General features: G+C 33.3%; 1 protein-coding gene across 2 annotated transcripts; it reads right to left on the reverse strand.

Moving 5' to 3' along the window:
• Positions 1-4,955: 4,955 nt before the first annotated feature.
• Positions 4,956-16,098, reverse strand: LOC145579393 (membrane-bound O-acyltransferase gup1-like). 2 transcript variants are annotated; one of them, XM_081636639.1, is made up of 19 exons: positions 15,906-16,098; positions 15,749-15,804; positions 15,027-15,208; positions 14,900-14,948; positions 13,879-13,982; positions 13,739-13,773; positions 11,057-11,127; positions 9,871-9,930; positions 9,624-9,737; positions 8,580-8,704; positions 8,451-8,502; positions 7,477-7,539; positions 7,230-7,339; positions 7,049-7,141; positions 6,858-6,939; positions 6,222-6,299; positions 5,671-5,746; positions 5,534-5,583; positions 4,956-5,452 (listed from the first exon to the last, which is right to left on the reverse strand). In XM_081636639.1, exons 1-19 carry the CDS (start codon positions 16,006-16,008, stop codon positions 5,411-5,413), a joined length of 1,545 nt encoding a protein of 514 aa, XP_081492765.1. In that variant the 5' UTR covers positions 16,009-16,098; the 3' UTR covers positions 4,956-5,410. The 2 variants fall into 2 exon arrangements, with proteins under 2 accessions (XP_081492765.1, XP_081492764.1); XM_081636638.1 differs by having other exon boundaries at positions 13,716-13,780; positions 15,906-16,096.
• Between the last annotated feature and the right edge of the window lie 270 nt (positions 16,099-16,368).

Genomic DNA, 16,368 nt, shown 5'->3' on the forward strand with positions numbered 1-16,368 from the left:
CACTCCTTCACCCTAATTTGTTGATCAATTTAATCTCTTGAAAGTGAATTGTATTAGATCAAGGGATATCCACTTATGCAACAAAAACAATGGGTAAGTTCTTAACCCTACACTACGCACCTATTCATCCCACATCCTTAAAAATTGTAAAATCGCATCACTAAATTAAGTGTCCTTGAAAATTGCATCATTACCACAACCCAAGGTTACATTAATTTTATAATGTCCACTTATGAAATAAAAATTGTACATGTATCAATCTCATCTACGACGACGGATATATGCACTCATTCAACCTAATTTTTTCATCTCTTGCAAGTAAATTGTATTGATTCCAAAAAAAAAAAAAAAAAAAAAAAAAAAAAAAAAAAAAAAAAGCTATCCAATTACGCTACAAAAACTAAGTGATTTTAACCCTACACTATGTACCTTTCATCCCCATCCTTCAAATTGTAAAAAAAAAGTTATAAAATTACTTAGGAAAAGACTACACATACCATGGTTGTATTTGAATCCTTAAATTTGAAATAGAAATTGTTTTTTCATTTTCAATATAGCATTGTTTTATCATTTTTTATTGTAAAAAATAATTTATTTATTTTTATTGTTTATATTTTCCGCCTGATATTTGCTAAAAAAAACAAAATAATTTTTTGTTAATCTTTTTCATCGTTGTTCAGCATTACTAACTTTTTTTTTAAGACTTTCAGTATTACTAACTGATTGGGAACAACTAAGAATTTATTGTACTACTTCATTTTTGCCATTTTCTCCAACCTTCTCATCTATTCCCTTGCCATTCGCTCCTTCATTAGCAAGCACTCGAAATTGATATTTTCGGAATTTTCAGCAATTTTGATTTGAATTTAAGTATTAAACTTTTTTTAACTACTCTTGCATTGTGATACTAGGAGTAAATTAAAGTATACTAGATTAGTGCTCGAGCGATGCATGATAGTAATAAATTTTTTTCCCATGATTAATTTGTGATATAATATAAAAATGAGGCAACTCAGGTGGAATAACAGAAATGCAATGCATACCAACAAAAAAAATGAAATAATACGGCCAAAATTATTAAAACTGCAATTGAGAAAAAAAAAATTATTTTTGATTAGTTGTGCTGGAAATATTTTAAAATAGTGTACATTATATTATATTAATGATGCATGCTTTACCCATAAAACTATACAACGTAGATGTTGTATGACTTTTTATAAATAAATTAATTTAGTCCCAAAAAAAATACTATACAATGTACTTCTAAAAAATAAGCTAAGGGCTCGTTTGGCATTGTTGTGATTTTCTTTTTTTGGTTTTTTGTTTTTAAAAACCATATGATAAATGTCCTATAATAAATCAAAAATTAGTCAAATTTATTAAAATCATGATAATTTTGAAAACTGACAATAGAAAAGAGGAAACACCTTTTTCCTGTTTTCTGTTTTTGGTTTTTTGTTTTCAAAAAAACAGAAAACTAAAAACTAAAAACGATGTCAAACAAGCCTTAAGTAGAAAAATTTGTTTAAAAAAAAAACTTAAAGCTAACACTTATTGGTGGAAATTTTTTTAATAATAGCTTGACATATGTCCAAAATGATCGATGTAAGCATGACCTGCTTTAGTAATAGTTAATAAAATTTTTGAAGGAAAAAAATGTTATATGTTAGTAAAATTATTACAGAAATATTTAACGAATGCTGCAAAAAAAAAAAAAAAATAACAGAAAAATCATTCAATTATTATTATTTTATAAGACTTCAAATCAATACCATGAATAGAATTTTTTTTTTTCCATTGAACTCCACTATTGTACAACTATACTTCATAATGGTAATTTAACAGTTAATATTGTATTTTTGGCCCTCATTATTTTAAACTCTTCAAGTCTCCATCATATTTCAACCTTCTAAATTATAGTTTATTCTCCCTTAATTACAAGGTTTCAAAATCTTGTGATTTTAAGTAAATAGAATACGAAATAAAAAGGAATATAATTATTATAAAGATAATATATAAGATTAGGATAATATATTATTATAGTTGTATGATCCAAATATTCCAAATATAAAAGATTTTTGCTAAAAAGGGAGGGGGGGTTTTGGAGGGAAAAAAGTGCACCAAAAAGTGACACATGTCATTTCCGGTGTCTATTTTAGTATTATTTTATGTTATTGACTCCCTCTGTTTCTTTTTTAAATGCATCACTTTGACTTTCGCACTATACACATACCATGTTGACTTAATTTTTTCACCTCTATAAAATAAATAAATGTTATTATATTATATATCATTAGATTAGTCATAAAGTCTAGTTTCATAATATTATTTTGTTACAATTTTTACTAATAGACAATTAAAGATATTTTTAAAAAAAAAAAAAAAAGGTATGCTTTTTGTTCATTTAATTTCCTATTTAGATTTGACGGAAAAGAAAATTAAAAAGGGTCCGATTATTTTTTCTCCGGCTAACCATTAAAGGCAACTTCACTGCGATGTCGCTGTGTCCAACTCCGCAGCCGACTTTTTTCTTTTTTTTTTTTCCAGTTTTTGAGGGGTTAGTGTTTCGTTGGGGTAGAGGCAGTTTTGCAGAGTATGGACTATAAAAATATAGGGAAGGGAGAGATGTTAGGGAATAAGGGGTTTTTTTCTTCGGGGAATACCCAGTCAATCAGCCTGATTGCCAAACATTGTAAATCAGGTGGCATTTGGGTAATTTTTTGCAACTTTAAAAAAAAAAACAAAAAAAACAGATTTTAGGATTTCAGATCTACTCTATCACGATTGCAAGTTCGTAGCAACCACCACCGCTCGAAGTCCATCACAGCCACCACAATCTGTCTTCACGTCGATCAACCACGGAGGCTTTCCTCTTCTTGTTCATTTTTTCTCAACCGTAATGACCCGGCCCAACGCCGCGAAGATAAAACGACACCCTAGTAGCAAAGAGTGTAAATTTAGGGCCATACTAACCCTTTAGGGAAAGCACCTTCTTCGCGACGACATCTTCATCTCAACGACAATGGTATTGCTCATGGGGAGGAAGGAGAGGAATACTTTAAACAACCATTGATGATGTACTGATGTGAGAAGAGAAGAAGATTTCAATTACTTATTTGTCCCCATTTTTATTACTAAAATTATCAATATACCCCCTGATTTACAAAGTTGGTAAATCAGCCTGATTGACTTGGATTTCCTCTTTTTCTTCTTTAATAATATTATTTTAAAAGCAAACCAATTTAAAGTGACATATAGTTTTTAACCAGTTCAATAGGTTATCCAAATATGGAGACTACTATGAGAAATAGCAATGTAAAATTTCAAATCGAAACCGTTTAACTGCCCGAAATCGACCGACCCAAATGAGAATCGAATAGATTAAAAACCGATTATTTGAAACCGAAAATCGACCCGTATCGTATTTTTCCTGAAATCAAATCGATCCGAATAATGTTAAACCGTATAAGAATTGAAACCTCTAACGAACCGAACCAGTTCTAAACCGAACTGAAATCAAATCAAACCGAATAAGAACCGAACCGTTTCTAACCCGAAATATTTCCAACACGAATCCGTTTAAACCGGGGTAGAAAACATTTACACCGAACCATTTACAAACCGCAACCCGTTTTATCGAACTGTGTACAAACCAAACCGTTTATAAAACGAACCGCTTACAAATCGAACCATTTATTTATAAACTAAACCGTCTCTCTTCATTAATGATGCTGACTAGGACATCATTATCTCTAGTAAGTAATTTGTATTTATTGGTAACGTAATATATTTGTTGTCACAACCGTAACGTAACATATTTTTTTGGTAACGTAGTAGTACAGCGTCAATAAAATTCCCAGCAAGAAATCCTGCCTATTTGTACCAAATGGCTCCAAACACCCGAATTCCCCCCACCCCCAAAATTTTCCCTCCCAGTCTTTTTCTTTTTTTTTTTTTTTTTTTTTTTTTTTGGTTATGGTGACTTGAATTTTTTTAAGTGGTGTTGTATACTTGGCCCACATACTACTAATGTATGTGTAGCTTCACTCAATAACTTATCCTTGAAAATTACATCATTATTAGAGCAACTCGCACTATTGTAATGTTCTAATTGAGAGCTTAACAAGTATTAATCTCATTAAAAAAAAAAAAAAAAAGTATTAATTTCATTGGCAGACACAAGTTATATGCACCCCTTTGCCCTAATCCATTCATCAATTTTGTCCCATTAAAAGTAGATCATATTAATTCTAAAGTAAATGTACATCATGTAATGCTTTATAATATATTTTTTAAACTTATATAGGAAACATAAATCCAAATAAAAGATTGGTTGCTGAGACAATATTGGTAATGAATTACTCAATACCCCCGTGGTATACTAATATATAATCTCTCTCTAATCACCTACCTTGAGTCCTTGACTAACTAATACTTCCTCTATCCCCAATTATTTGTTCCAAACCAAAAATTTACTTTATTAACGCTTGGACAAAAAATTGTACACATGGGTTGACACAAATATCAATGAGGAGAGAGATAAAGAGTGCAAGTGGAAAAACATGTCAAAAGTAAAATGGAGCAATCTTTTAAGGAAATTTAAAAAAGGCAAGTGGAGCAAACAATTAGGGACGGAGGGAGTAACAAACTAACAATTACCAAAAAAAAATTTACTTTGAAAATGTACATTGAGTTTACCCCTACATCAATTACATAATACAAATACTTTTACATATTAGTAATTAAATATGGTCAAAGTTAATATAGAGATAGTGTTGAAAAGAAATAACATTAATCAAGTAACCATGCACTTGTGAGGATCGAACTGTAGGATAGTGACCTAAAATGGTTGTGATATTGAATGGCTTGATGGTTGAAGAATATCATAGAAAAGTATGGATTTGGGACTGAGTATCAAATTTGTGCGCAAACAATAAACCTGACATTGAAAAGCATAGTTTGAACCATTGACTCTTAATTGCTTGTGTAGTTTACTTCATTTGACATAAGAAATCTTAGAGGGGTTTTAATCTGCATATATACTATACAAACCGCCAAATTTTACAGGGATTTAATAATTTGCATCGATCAGGCTGATATGAAACATGGTGTCAGCTTTACCACAAAAATTGTACACAAAATTTGCTTTCGAAGATCTTTAGGATGAATGTCTTCAACCATAAGTCATTAACACATCGATTCTTGACTTTCAATTGCTGCAATATTCTTTCCTTCTTAATTTCTTGAGATTCAAGACCATAATGTCACAGCTTTCAAGCCTCAAGCGGTCAAGTACATGATATGATATTAGAAGCTCAACTGATATGATCGCTCAAGAGAATGTATTCATGTCAGAAGTTCCCATAGAAACATTGACAGCTAAAATAGTAATGTGATTTCCAGTGTCAACTCAAGATGATTTTTGTCTAGCATCACGAATATGAAACATAAGCTGTACAAGAATAGGGGTCCAGTTAGTAAAATTTGCTGAATCTCTTACCAAAGAACTAATCAACTCATTTACTCAACATACCTTTGTTCCTAGATAGAAGGTGAAAAATATGCCAGCGAGTACAGGAAGCCCTGTGGAAAGTTGAAAAAAAAAAGTTGCATAAACATTCCTTAGGCTGAGTGACAATAACCATAACAAGGATAATCCAATTCTAATACCTTCTTTATGAAGAAAACCAGAAATCAAGAAATTGATTCCCGACGGTCCAACAACAAAGCCGACAAGATTAGCAATCTGCACGAAGAATCAAGCACAGCCATGAGTTCTTTACAATAAAAACTAAATTTTTGCCGCACCATGTTCATCTAGCTAAAAGTTATTTAATGAAATAAAGCAGGAACATAAATTGTAAATTCATTTTCCACATATGATTTTCACTTAATATTGCTCCACCAGTAGGCTCGTCCAGGCTATAGTTCAATAATATTTCTTAAAAGTTGCAAGCAATAAAGCAAGTAAATGTTACTTAGAAAGATTATAGAGAATTAATTTTCAAACTCCCACCACCAGAAAATTGCTAGACAAATTTTATTAGTCATTTAAATTAGAAAGGTCAGGCAGCAGATAGATCCTACAAAAGCCATCAAATACACTAAAAATTACAATGGACAAAACAAAAGTTACGAAATTCAAAAGTAAAAAAAAAAAAAATTATCAGCAGGATAGTAAGGGCTTGATGTTTCGATTGCATGAGTCATGAGAGATATACCATGAGACAAGTAATTGTTACGGCCCCAGAAATTGCACTCAGTTCCTCAAAGAAAAACTTCCAGAAAGTACTCTCCACCTGAAAATATGACCAGATGGAAACTCTTACTACTTAAAAGTAAATAAACATAGTAACAAATCAGATGAAAGATACTGATAACAAACTAAGCAAATAACATGTCATTATATTCCCACCGCATGCCTTATAATTATGTATCCCATTATCAAGACCTTAGAAGGTACTATGACTCCTCTCCTTTATGGAGCAGTGATGTTTAAGAAAAACTGGAGTTAGGTTCCAGTCCACACTGCAATTCCAAAAGGTAGACTGGTAGAGTTCAGAAATAATTATGTTATGGCAATTTAGTATTTAAGGTTAATCCTAGTAACAGTTCTTGATTTATACCAATGCCAATACCTAGCATGATAAAGAAACCTTCATATTGGTTGCAAATAACTACTACAACAACAAAGCCTTAGTCCCAAAATGATTTGGGATAGGCTAACACGAATCATCATAAGGAACCTTCTAATATAGAAAAAGGGACATAAGGTTGCAAAATAATTGATTTCAATAAATTAATTCAGCACCAAAATAAGACAGTGAAGAAACATATACTTGACAAGAGAACAAAACCTTAAAAGCCTTAGCTGCTGATTTCAATAATATTTCTGGAATAAAGAAGATACATGTCAACCATGCCCAAGTTAGAAGTTTCCTGCAGCCAAGTCAAAAGTTCAGGAATTATAAAGCAAAGTTACAATAAATGAGTTACTGTACTAATAAATTATAATGACTTAGGTAGGCAAACTGAACAAAGCAATTACCATTCCAAATCATGCCAGATAGCAACAAAGGTGAATATAACCCACACATTCAGCAACTTTGTCTGCGCACCACCCAGAGGGATGTAAAGGTACCTAGCTTCCACACCAATCATATATAACTATTTAGTCATTTTATATTAGTATAGAGATAAACATCAAAACAAAACTATAGAAACCATACCTCACAAGCCACTTATTGAAGGATGCATGCCAACTTTTCCAAAAGCTCTCCAAATTGTGGCAATTGTTGATGCATTTAGGCATATTTTCAGGACCTTCAATGCCATTAAGCTGTAAGACCAATTTCAAGGACTTTAACTCGGAAAAAATGCCGCCAAAAAAAACAGAAAAAACTTTTGTTGTTTTAAATGCAAGTGAATAATACAGTACCTAAAATCCAAATTAAACAATATAGTAATTTTGCATACCAATGACCAGAACCGGAAGAACCGCCAAATGAGAAGAAACTTCAACCACATGAAATTTAGAACCTGTCATTAAGGAAAAACATAACATAAAGAACTGAGACCAAACTTTTGAGCAAAGTCATTATAAATTTTAAGCAGTCTACAGGAACACAGACACATAAAATAAGCCAAGAATATGCAGTAGTTTTCTTCTTCTTCTTCCTGAATGCCTTAATCTCATAAGTGGGGTCGGCTACATGAACCAACATGAGGACTTCCCAAGAGGTCACCCATCCTAGTACTACTATCAATCATTGTGGATCATGTCAAGCGATGTGACAAAGTTTTACACTGGTTGTCACTAGCCTACTGTAACCCTCCTCCGTTATCCAGACTTGGGACTAGCAGTGGGAAACCCAATGGCAGAGTTCAAGAATTTGCAGTAGTAAAATACAAATTTTAAAATGATACAAGCACCATCAAATGATCTTTCTCTCTCCTCCTACCCCCCCAACCGTCCGATCCCTAGAATCACACATGCAATGTACATTCTTCTTAAGGCCACATATCAAGAAAGAATCTTGGGAAAACAGCAATCTAGCATCTCAATGGAAATTTTCAGATCTTTGTGAATATAGTTTCAAGTGGGGGTGAGGGGGAGCTTACCTATCAATAATAGATTCTCAACAGCACATAAATGAACAAATTCAAAGAAGAAAAGACATGAATATGAATTCATGACAGTTGCAAACTCATAGATACAGATATATAGAATATAATATTAAACATGCTACTGTAGGATAGTAGGACGGCCTTTTCTGCTACTTGGGTGCATATATCATAGTTCAAATTAGCTAATTTGACGAATCCAGTCCTATCAGAAACAAATGTCAGCCATAGAGGTAACCCTACCACTGGCCCAATATAATAAGTCCATATTAAAAACCAACTAGCTCAATTCAAAAATGAATGCCATACAACTAAGCAGCTCTTACCCCATACCCGATGATAAAGACATCCAAAGCCGATAGCTGTTTCCACAAGCCACTGATGAATGAAACAACATTTGAAATTAGATTATGTTGGGGAATACTATCATTGTTTAATATATAAGCATATCTCACCTTATTGCAAAGGCGTTGTAATAAAGGAAATGGGTTATTAGCTCAACAAGGCAAAGAGAAAAGCACCATCTTAACCCATAAAGAGCCACATCTTTGGGCAAATATGTATTTTGTGGCTGATCTATCTGCAAGGGACAAGTAAATTTTAGCATATTTTCTTTATTTTAACCTGAGAGATTAGGCTGCAAGACAGTTAAACAATCAAAGTTGGCTATTAGATTTAGAACTGAGAAAGCAGAGGCAGTCATGAGGGACAGGAATGAATTCTTCCTTTGGATGATGGGCTAGGAGTGGGGAAGGCAGACCAAAGCAATCTAATAAATTATCAAAATAGACTTTACTTAGCTAAGTTTCTATATAGCCACCGAATTCAGTAGGAATGTGAATGATAAAAATTACGCCTATTCATAGCTATCAACACTTGAATCAACCAAGAAACTGCTTGCCAGTCAGATCTTATCACAGGAGCCACTCGTAATAATTTCTAAACATCTAAAAGCGGGTGAAGGGCTAAAATTTTATTTTTGAATGTACAGGAAGATGTATCTAAAGTATGGATCATATCTATGCTAGAATTATATGATATAAAAAGGTTTCACAACTTAGAGTAAGCCTGTTGTCACTTATTCTTCGTAAATTTAGATAAATATATGAACCAGATGAATCATCAACCAGCCCAACCCAAACCACTTTTGATCGGTTTACTAAGTTGCAACGCAAGAAATTAAGGATGTTGCATACACTAAATGCTTGTTTGGTTGCACTCAATTGACATGGGCAATGAAAGTATAGGAAGTGCTTGAGTCCCTTCTTGTTAGGTTGGCATATAATTACAATAATGGAGGAATTGCAACTTCCTTGGATTTTGGAATTTCCACATAAAAATATACAGGGGAAATAATTTACCATGAAATTTCCATTTCAACCAAACAAGCACTAGGAGTTACTAAGTAGTTCTTTACAGTCAAATATCCTGATAGAAAAGGCGATGGACAGAAGAAAGTTGCAAAGTACAGAAGTTCAAAGAATGCATAAATGATATACCTGTGACGCAAATGCATTGAAACTAATAATAGGTCCAGCAATATAAAGTGGAGCATATAACAGGTAACACAGGTATATGCTGTATGAGTATTTTTCCTCCTCTAAGCTCCTCTCCTACAACAAATCAAGCAAAATATCATCTTTATTAATCATCACAAGTAGGTCAGGCAAGTATGTCAATATGTATTTTCCTGTACTTTTTCCAAAGTTTGGAGAAGGGAATTCGTATCTAAGGGAATACAGTTACCTGTAAGGATAAGTAGCATGTTCTTCCTGATTTACAAATTGAGCAACGCTGAATATGCTTCTACATACGCAAAAAAATAAATATTTGGTCATGTGAATGAAAACCTAAAAACAAAACCCGTGTAAACAAGTCGAAATTCCAAGCTTCTTCTCACAGAAGCCAGAAGCCATGATAGTTTTGACAAAAGCAACAGACATGAAAGAAGACAAAAAAGACATAGACAACATGAATGCATATCGCGGCCTCCTGGAAAGGCATTTCATCTTCTACCTTAAAAATGAGTGACACAACCTCTTATCGTCAACAGAAAATTTCCAACCCTTTCTTATCTTTAGGAATTATGCATTTATGCCAATATTAAGTCGCATAAATAAGAATCCACAGGGAGTCAAAAGGAGAAATTCATCAATTACTTAACAAAAAACAAAAGCAATATCAATAAGAGATATTCTGACAACACAAATAAGATGCCCATAGAGTCTCAAATACAAATTCCTATAATTCACTGCATCTAGATGCATGTTAAGAATCATCACATGCAATAAAGGCCATAATTGATATATTCTACCTCTGGCTTTGACTTAGCATACAGTCAGCATAATGGCAGATAATTATTAAACACTGTCACTTGATTTAATCACTTGGAGATCTGCAGCTTCCTGGTTATATACCCTCTATTATATATTGTGGTCAAAATTGTGCAACTTTGCAGCACTGGTGTTATTAGGGAGATATAAACTATACACAATTTCAGGAGTCAAACTGCAACAACCAAACAGAATAATGGGATGATAATAAGGGGAAAGCACTTTGGAGAACAGACATACACAGAAACCAGCAAAGAAAAGTTAGATTATCTCAAAAAGCCATCAATAATGAGATATCATTCTCGGTGGACTTTGTTTAAAATAAATTTTAAAATCCCTATAAGCTAGCTTCTATGTTGTGTAGTTGTACCCAACAAAACCCACTTTCCAGTTCAAATCCTTGATATTGCATATAGATCTTTAAATAATGGTATTCCATTCAACTGATAAGTGGTATTAAAAATGACTTAGTCAGCTAGCTTTAGCAAAGAAAAACTATATATCTTGGGTAAGACTGTAGGAAGACAACAAGACCGCAAACACAAGTGCAGAGAGAGACCAAGGCCACAATTTAATTAGAGCACAAAATATACAACTACCTCTTGATCAAAGCGAGAATCTTTTTGTGCCCAGTGGTAATCACATCCAAAGCTTATCATGCGCAGGGCAACTGCAAATAAACGGATTCACGATGAAAGGGTGGATCCAGAAAGATAGTAATATGTAAATATATAATTAGTGTGGCACCATAATAGCACAATATCAGTCAGACAGGCAAATTAAGGAATGAAGAGCTAAGTGCCTGTCACAATCTTCAGATACTGTTAGTGTCACAATCAGCTCAATGAAAATACCAGAGTCATGCAACACCATGGATAGCAAATCATTGACAAATTACATCTGTGTGACCTCAGCCTAAATGGTCTAAACATTGGTCCAAATAAAGCATCCCAAATTCCCCTAAGAAGTAGGCTTATCGTACTCTAATAGTCTCAGGAAGCAATCCATTTTCTGAAAACCCAACTAAATTTCATTGCAAACAAAGGCCTACAACATTAACCAAGAACAATCCACAACATCATTTTAATATAACATACTTCCTCAAATCTCAAAAGTACCAAAATAATTCCAACTTTAAACTGTTTGCAATAATTTAAGACATCTTTCATAAGCAATACACTGTAATGGACCCAAACACTTCAGACCCAGACATTGTGAAAGTTTAATTGGACCTTGATGATGAAATTGATGTATTCAAGCGAGACTTAGAATTGTATTATGACTATGGACAAGGATGTTTTGTTTAGGGCTTTAGGCGGTGTGACTACTCTACTACCCTTCCTTTTAATTCTGCAAAAAAATCAAATTGGACATTGGTCATGTAATATCGTTTTTTGCACATTACATATATAAATATAGACGTTGATACATGTTAAAAGGAAATGTAAGTAAAGAATCCATATTATTATTGGACCCTAGACCCTACCCATACGGCCATACCCTTCCCACCAGGTAAGGGTCTTATAATTTAAGATCTTAAAGTCCAAGTGCGGTTTGGGTATAGATCAAAGGCTAGGGTCTAGGTATTACTAGACCCTACCCACTTGAGTAATAATAATCATGGAGATACAAATGATAGATACTATGGTGGAATGTGCATATTTTGGAGCCTCCATAAAGGCATCTAGCTTGACATGCTAGCTTTTTAGTTAAGTCTAAGGCACTTCACCTTATTTTTGCTCAACTGAAATAATTTTTACTGAACTGATTTTTTAAGGTGAAAAGACCAGGGCCTAGAGGGCCTGGTTCTGTACACCCGGGTAATTTACTCATTAATTTTTGCTCATTCAATAAATGAGCAGAATATTTTTGCTCATTTATTAAATGAGCAAAAATTAATGAGCAAATTACCCGGGTGTACAGTACACTTGGGTGTATACAACAAATTCTATAACGCCTAATATTGTTTGTTCATATCACTGAATTACTACTAGCCTACTAACTCCATCCCACAAATAAGCTAACGTCTATTTTAGCACAGAAATCAAGGAAGGTGAAAATTGTAGAGGATATAACAAGAGGGAGACTTAATTAAAGAAAATTATAATAATACATAGAGAAAAAATTAACTAAATAAGACGTTAACTTAGTCAAGGGTCATCCCAAAATGGAAGGTATTAACTCACTTGTGGAATAGAAGAAGCAACATTAAACCACAGGAATGATAAGTTGTTCTGTGCAGAGGAGCTGAAGCAGATTGTAGAAAGCTTATGCTACTAGCAGAAAATTAGGAAAAGCTCAAACAATATGTATTTCAGCTGCAGCATATGGAAAGGCTTAGCACAAAGGATGGGTAATTTTGACAGTGAAAGTACAAAGAGGCCAACATAGGAGAACCTTGGCCAGAGCAATATGAAGCCAAGAGCAAATACAGAACATGAATGTGGAAAGGAACACCAGAAAAAGCAGTGGCCTGAACCAGAATATCTCCAAGGAAATCGCAGAATCCAAGCAGTGCTGTATATCCGGTAGTCTATGACTCTCTGTGTCAGCTTAGAAAACAGACATAAAGGTAGTTCCGAAGGCAATTGATCATGAAGATGAAAGGGACTACTATTATTCAAAGATAGTGCCTCTGTAGTTAAAGTTTTCGCAAAGGAGGTTACAAGTGTCCCTTCAAAAGTATAAGCAGCACAGGCCACAGGAGATCATTAGTTAAAATTCTGATTGGTGAGTATGGTGACTATCAAATAAATATTCAAATATTTTTTTTGAAAATTTTAAATAAACAAGTTGATCAAAATTTAAGATTTTATAGAATAATTCAGTCTGCCCATCTTTGAATATTTGTAGTGCTTTCTTTCACAATTTTAACATTCAGCAAAATAATTTCTTGGACGTTTTCATATACTTGTATAATATATATCACCAAATTGGGTAATTAGATTATCTAGGGTAGGAAATGTCATCCTCAACCTAACCCTTTTGTAGATGAGTACTGCTAGTCATTTATGTCTACCCATTTACTCCGTATAATATATGTTCAAATTGCCATCCTAAACCTGCTAACCATGTTCTGGTCAGATAGTAGTGGAGTGTCAACTTTTGCCAGCTTTACCTACTCTCCGGATCAAACAACACATCTATCGCACAAGTTCTAAGAGTATAACGGATAGTACATACACAAATAGAATTTTAAACATAAACCAGCAAAAAAAAGTATTCAATACCATGAAAAAGACAGAGCAGTGACGATACCAAAGTTAAAGCAAATGTGCCACCTGAATGTACCCCGGAAATTGTCCAGATATGCCCACTGATGCCTACACAGAAAGAGAGAAAACATAGCTAATCAACCAAATTACAGCATAATGATCCTGAGCAAGGAACGTGAAAAAGGAAGCCTGTATGATAAACTCACCCCAAGATGGAGAAAGAATATCCTTCATAAACGCGATTACAAATTAGGAAAAACACATTGAAGGTCCACAACGCATATGGAAAGTACTTTGTCCTTGCAAAAATCTGCAACAGACAAAAGAAAAGGAAGATGGGATTTTACACTAAAACATGCAGTAAATATATTTTTCCTCCGCCTTTTTATTTTTTTTTGGGCAACGTTTCTATTTTCACACTTGTTAATGCATAACATCAACCATTAATATGTTTAATAATCAATAAGTGAAAGGAAATACATATAATATAGTTTTCAATACAAAAATAAAAGCCTTTATTATGACTAGAGCTAGGTGCAATCAAGCGTATTTTTTGCTAGATTTTCAAATGAGTAAATAATAGGTGTACCAGGGTGCATGTAAAAATTTTCACACAGCAAAAGGGAATAAAGAGACAGAACTAAGAACAGGATAGTTTTCAAATGAAATCATTAAAGATTTAAAAAGATTTTGAAAATTTACAAAAATATAAGGACAAGAATGCAATCTGATACTACCAATAATTACATCCTATATGACAAAGATCTATACTGATAAGTGTTTACAGCATAGAGAATAGACCCTAGTAACCAGACATTACCTTGGTTGACACACCTACATAGATCCTTGGTTAAAAATAAATAAATTAATTAATTAAAAAAAAAAAAAAAAAAAAATCTAAGGTGCTGTGTGATCAGCTACTGGCACTACAATTGTATAACAATCTACGAAATTCTTCATATGATACATGTCCTCCAGCAAAAATTACTGAACTACTTGAGGAATGCTCAAGGGAACAAGATTCCATACTCCCTTAATATACCATAAGAATACTGAGCAATAGCACAACCAAATATTATCTAATTCGTGATCCAACCATTTCAACCAATATCAGTAGGAGAATTTCAAGTCCAAAAGAACAGTATCCTTCTGACACTAAAAATTTAAAAGGTTCCCTCCCAAAAATGTCCACCCTGCAAAATGAATTGAATAAGCTTAGGAGCATACCTTGACAAGAAGAAAATTGAGTGAAGCGATTGACAGGATGAAAAGGACACTGCAAGACAGATGAAAAGAGACAATTACAACATCATCACAGATTGGAACTTTTGGATGCAGAGGCTAAGGGGCATACCAAGCTCCGTGTAGATAAATTAAGTAAATCAAAGATATCATAAGCCAGACTAAAGACATCCCATTAGCTCTTAGTTGACAGGTTTTCCTCAAACTTGTGGCTAAAACGGTGAACGCTCCAAAAACAGCCGAAAGAATTGGAATGTTTCCACGGAAGTTTCTCCATTGGCCATCCGAAACATCCTAACAAAATGAAACGAAGGATTTATTAATATCTAAGAGTAAGGGCAAACAAAATTACTTAATTCAACAGCTTCATAGCACAAACCGCAACTGCTAATGGAAACATTTGATGTCAAATATGCATTTCACAACAGTGTACCAAATAGTGTCAATTCCTATTCTCTAAACCCAAGTTCTTCATTTGCTCTTTATCTTTGCTTTTCTCATTCTGATTAAAATTTCATAGCAATATAGCTAATGAGTTAATGACTCGATTTCGCGAGCTTTAAATTCAAAATTCCAGATAACCCATATTGTCGATGAAGTAATGAATATGATATCAACATTATAACATACCATCCTTCTATAACCACAATCAGTACTACATAAACAGTTCAAAAGCGAATTAATGTGTTCAAAATTACATCACAAAAGTTCATTTGTAACCTAATCTTTCTTGATCAATCACTCATAAGTTCAAATCATTGCCAATCACATTACACAAATAACCTAATTCAAAATTGGAATTCAAAATTTAAGGGAAATTCTTAAATTACTTACATTGAGTCGATTCGCAAGCCACCCAGGTCGAAGACCCCAAAGCTGTTGATAGTGATCTGCAAAACAAAACCCAGAAAAAATTGGTGAATTTTAGCGCCTAAAAATTAGGGTAATACAGAAATTTAAGAGCAATTTGAAAATGTGAAAGAGGGAGAACCGTGGGAAATTTGAAGAGAGCGGTTGATGATGAAGATGTAGAAACAAATTGCATAAATTATGATGAATCCAAATTCCTTCTGCTTCCATGAGTTCATCGCCATTGATTGATCTTAGTCAAAGCAAGATGAGTTCAAAGTTTCAAACTTCAGTCTACCGTTAATATACTTCGTATAGAGTAAAGGAGTTGTTTGTGGAAACTCTGTATTTTTATTTTATTTTTTTTAAAAGCAAAATTTGCAAATTACAACAATTTAAAGTTAATATTTTGCAAATTGTAGTCATTTAAAAAAAATTACAAATTGCAGCCCAAAAATTCTTATAAATTCAACTTTTTTTATCGGTTTACGTGTCGAAAAATATTCGGTTCAGGTTTTAAGGAGCCATTTTAGCCTTTAAGCGCCCGAATTGAACTCGAAATTAGCAAAAAAAATAACGTAAGTGCCTCGTTTTTACAGCAAAAA

Source organism: Chenopodium album, chromosome 14, assembly GCF_948465745.1.
Source record: "Chenopodium album chromosome 14, dcCheAlbu1.1, whole genome shotgun sequence".
Taxonomy (NCBI): Eukaryota; Viridiplantae; Streptophyta; class Magnoliopsida; order Caryophyllales; family Amaranthaceae; genus Chenopodium; species Chenopodium album.

Bases quoted from the DNA above. Each gene is read 5' to 3' on its own strand.
- LOC145579393 (XM_081636638.1), bottom strand. From the start codon at position 16,008: ATGGCGATGAACTCATGGAAGCAGAAGGAATTTGGATTCATCATAATT. The intron at 13,983-14,899 runs GTATGCTCCTAA...TGTCTGTTGCAG, and splicing joins TCAATTTTCTTCTTGTCAAG to ATTTTTGCAAGGACAAAGTA. The intron at 7,142-7,229 runs GTATGGTTTCTA...TGTGGAAGCTAG, and splicing joins TTCAATAAGTGGCTTGTGAG to GTACCTTTACATCCCTCTGG.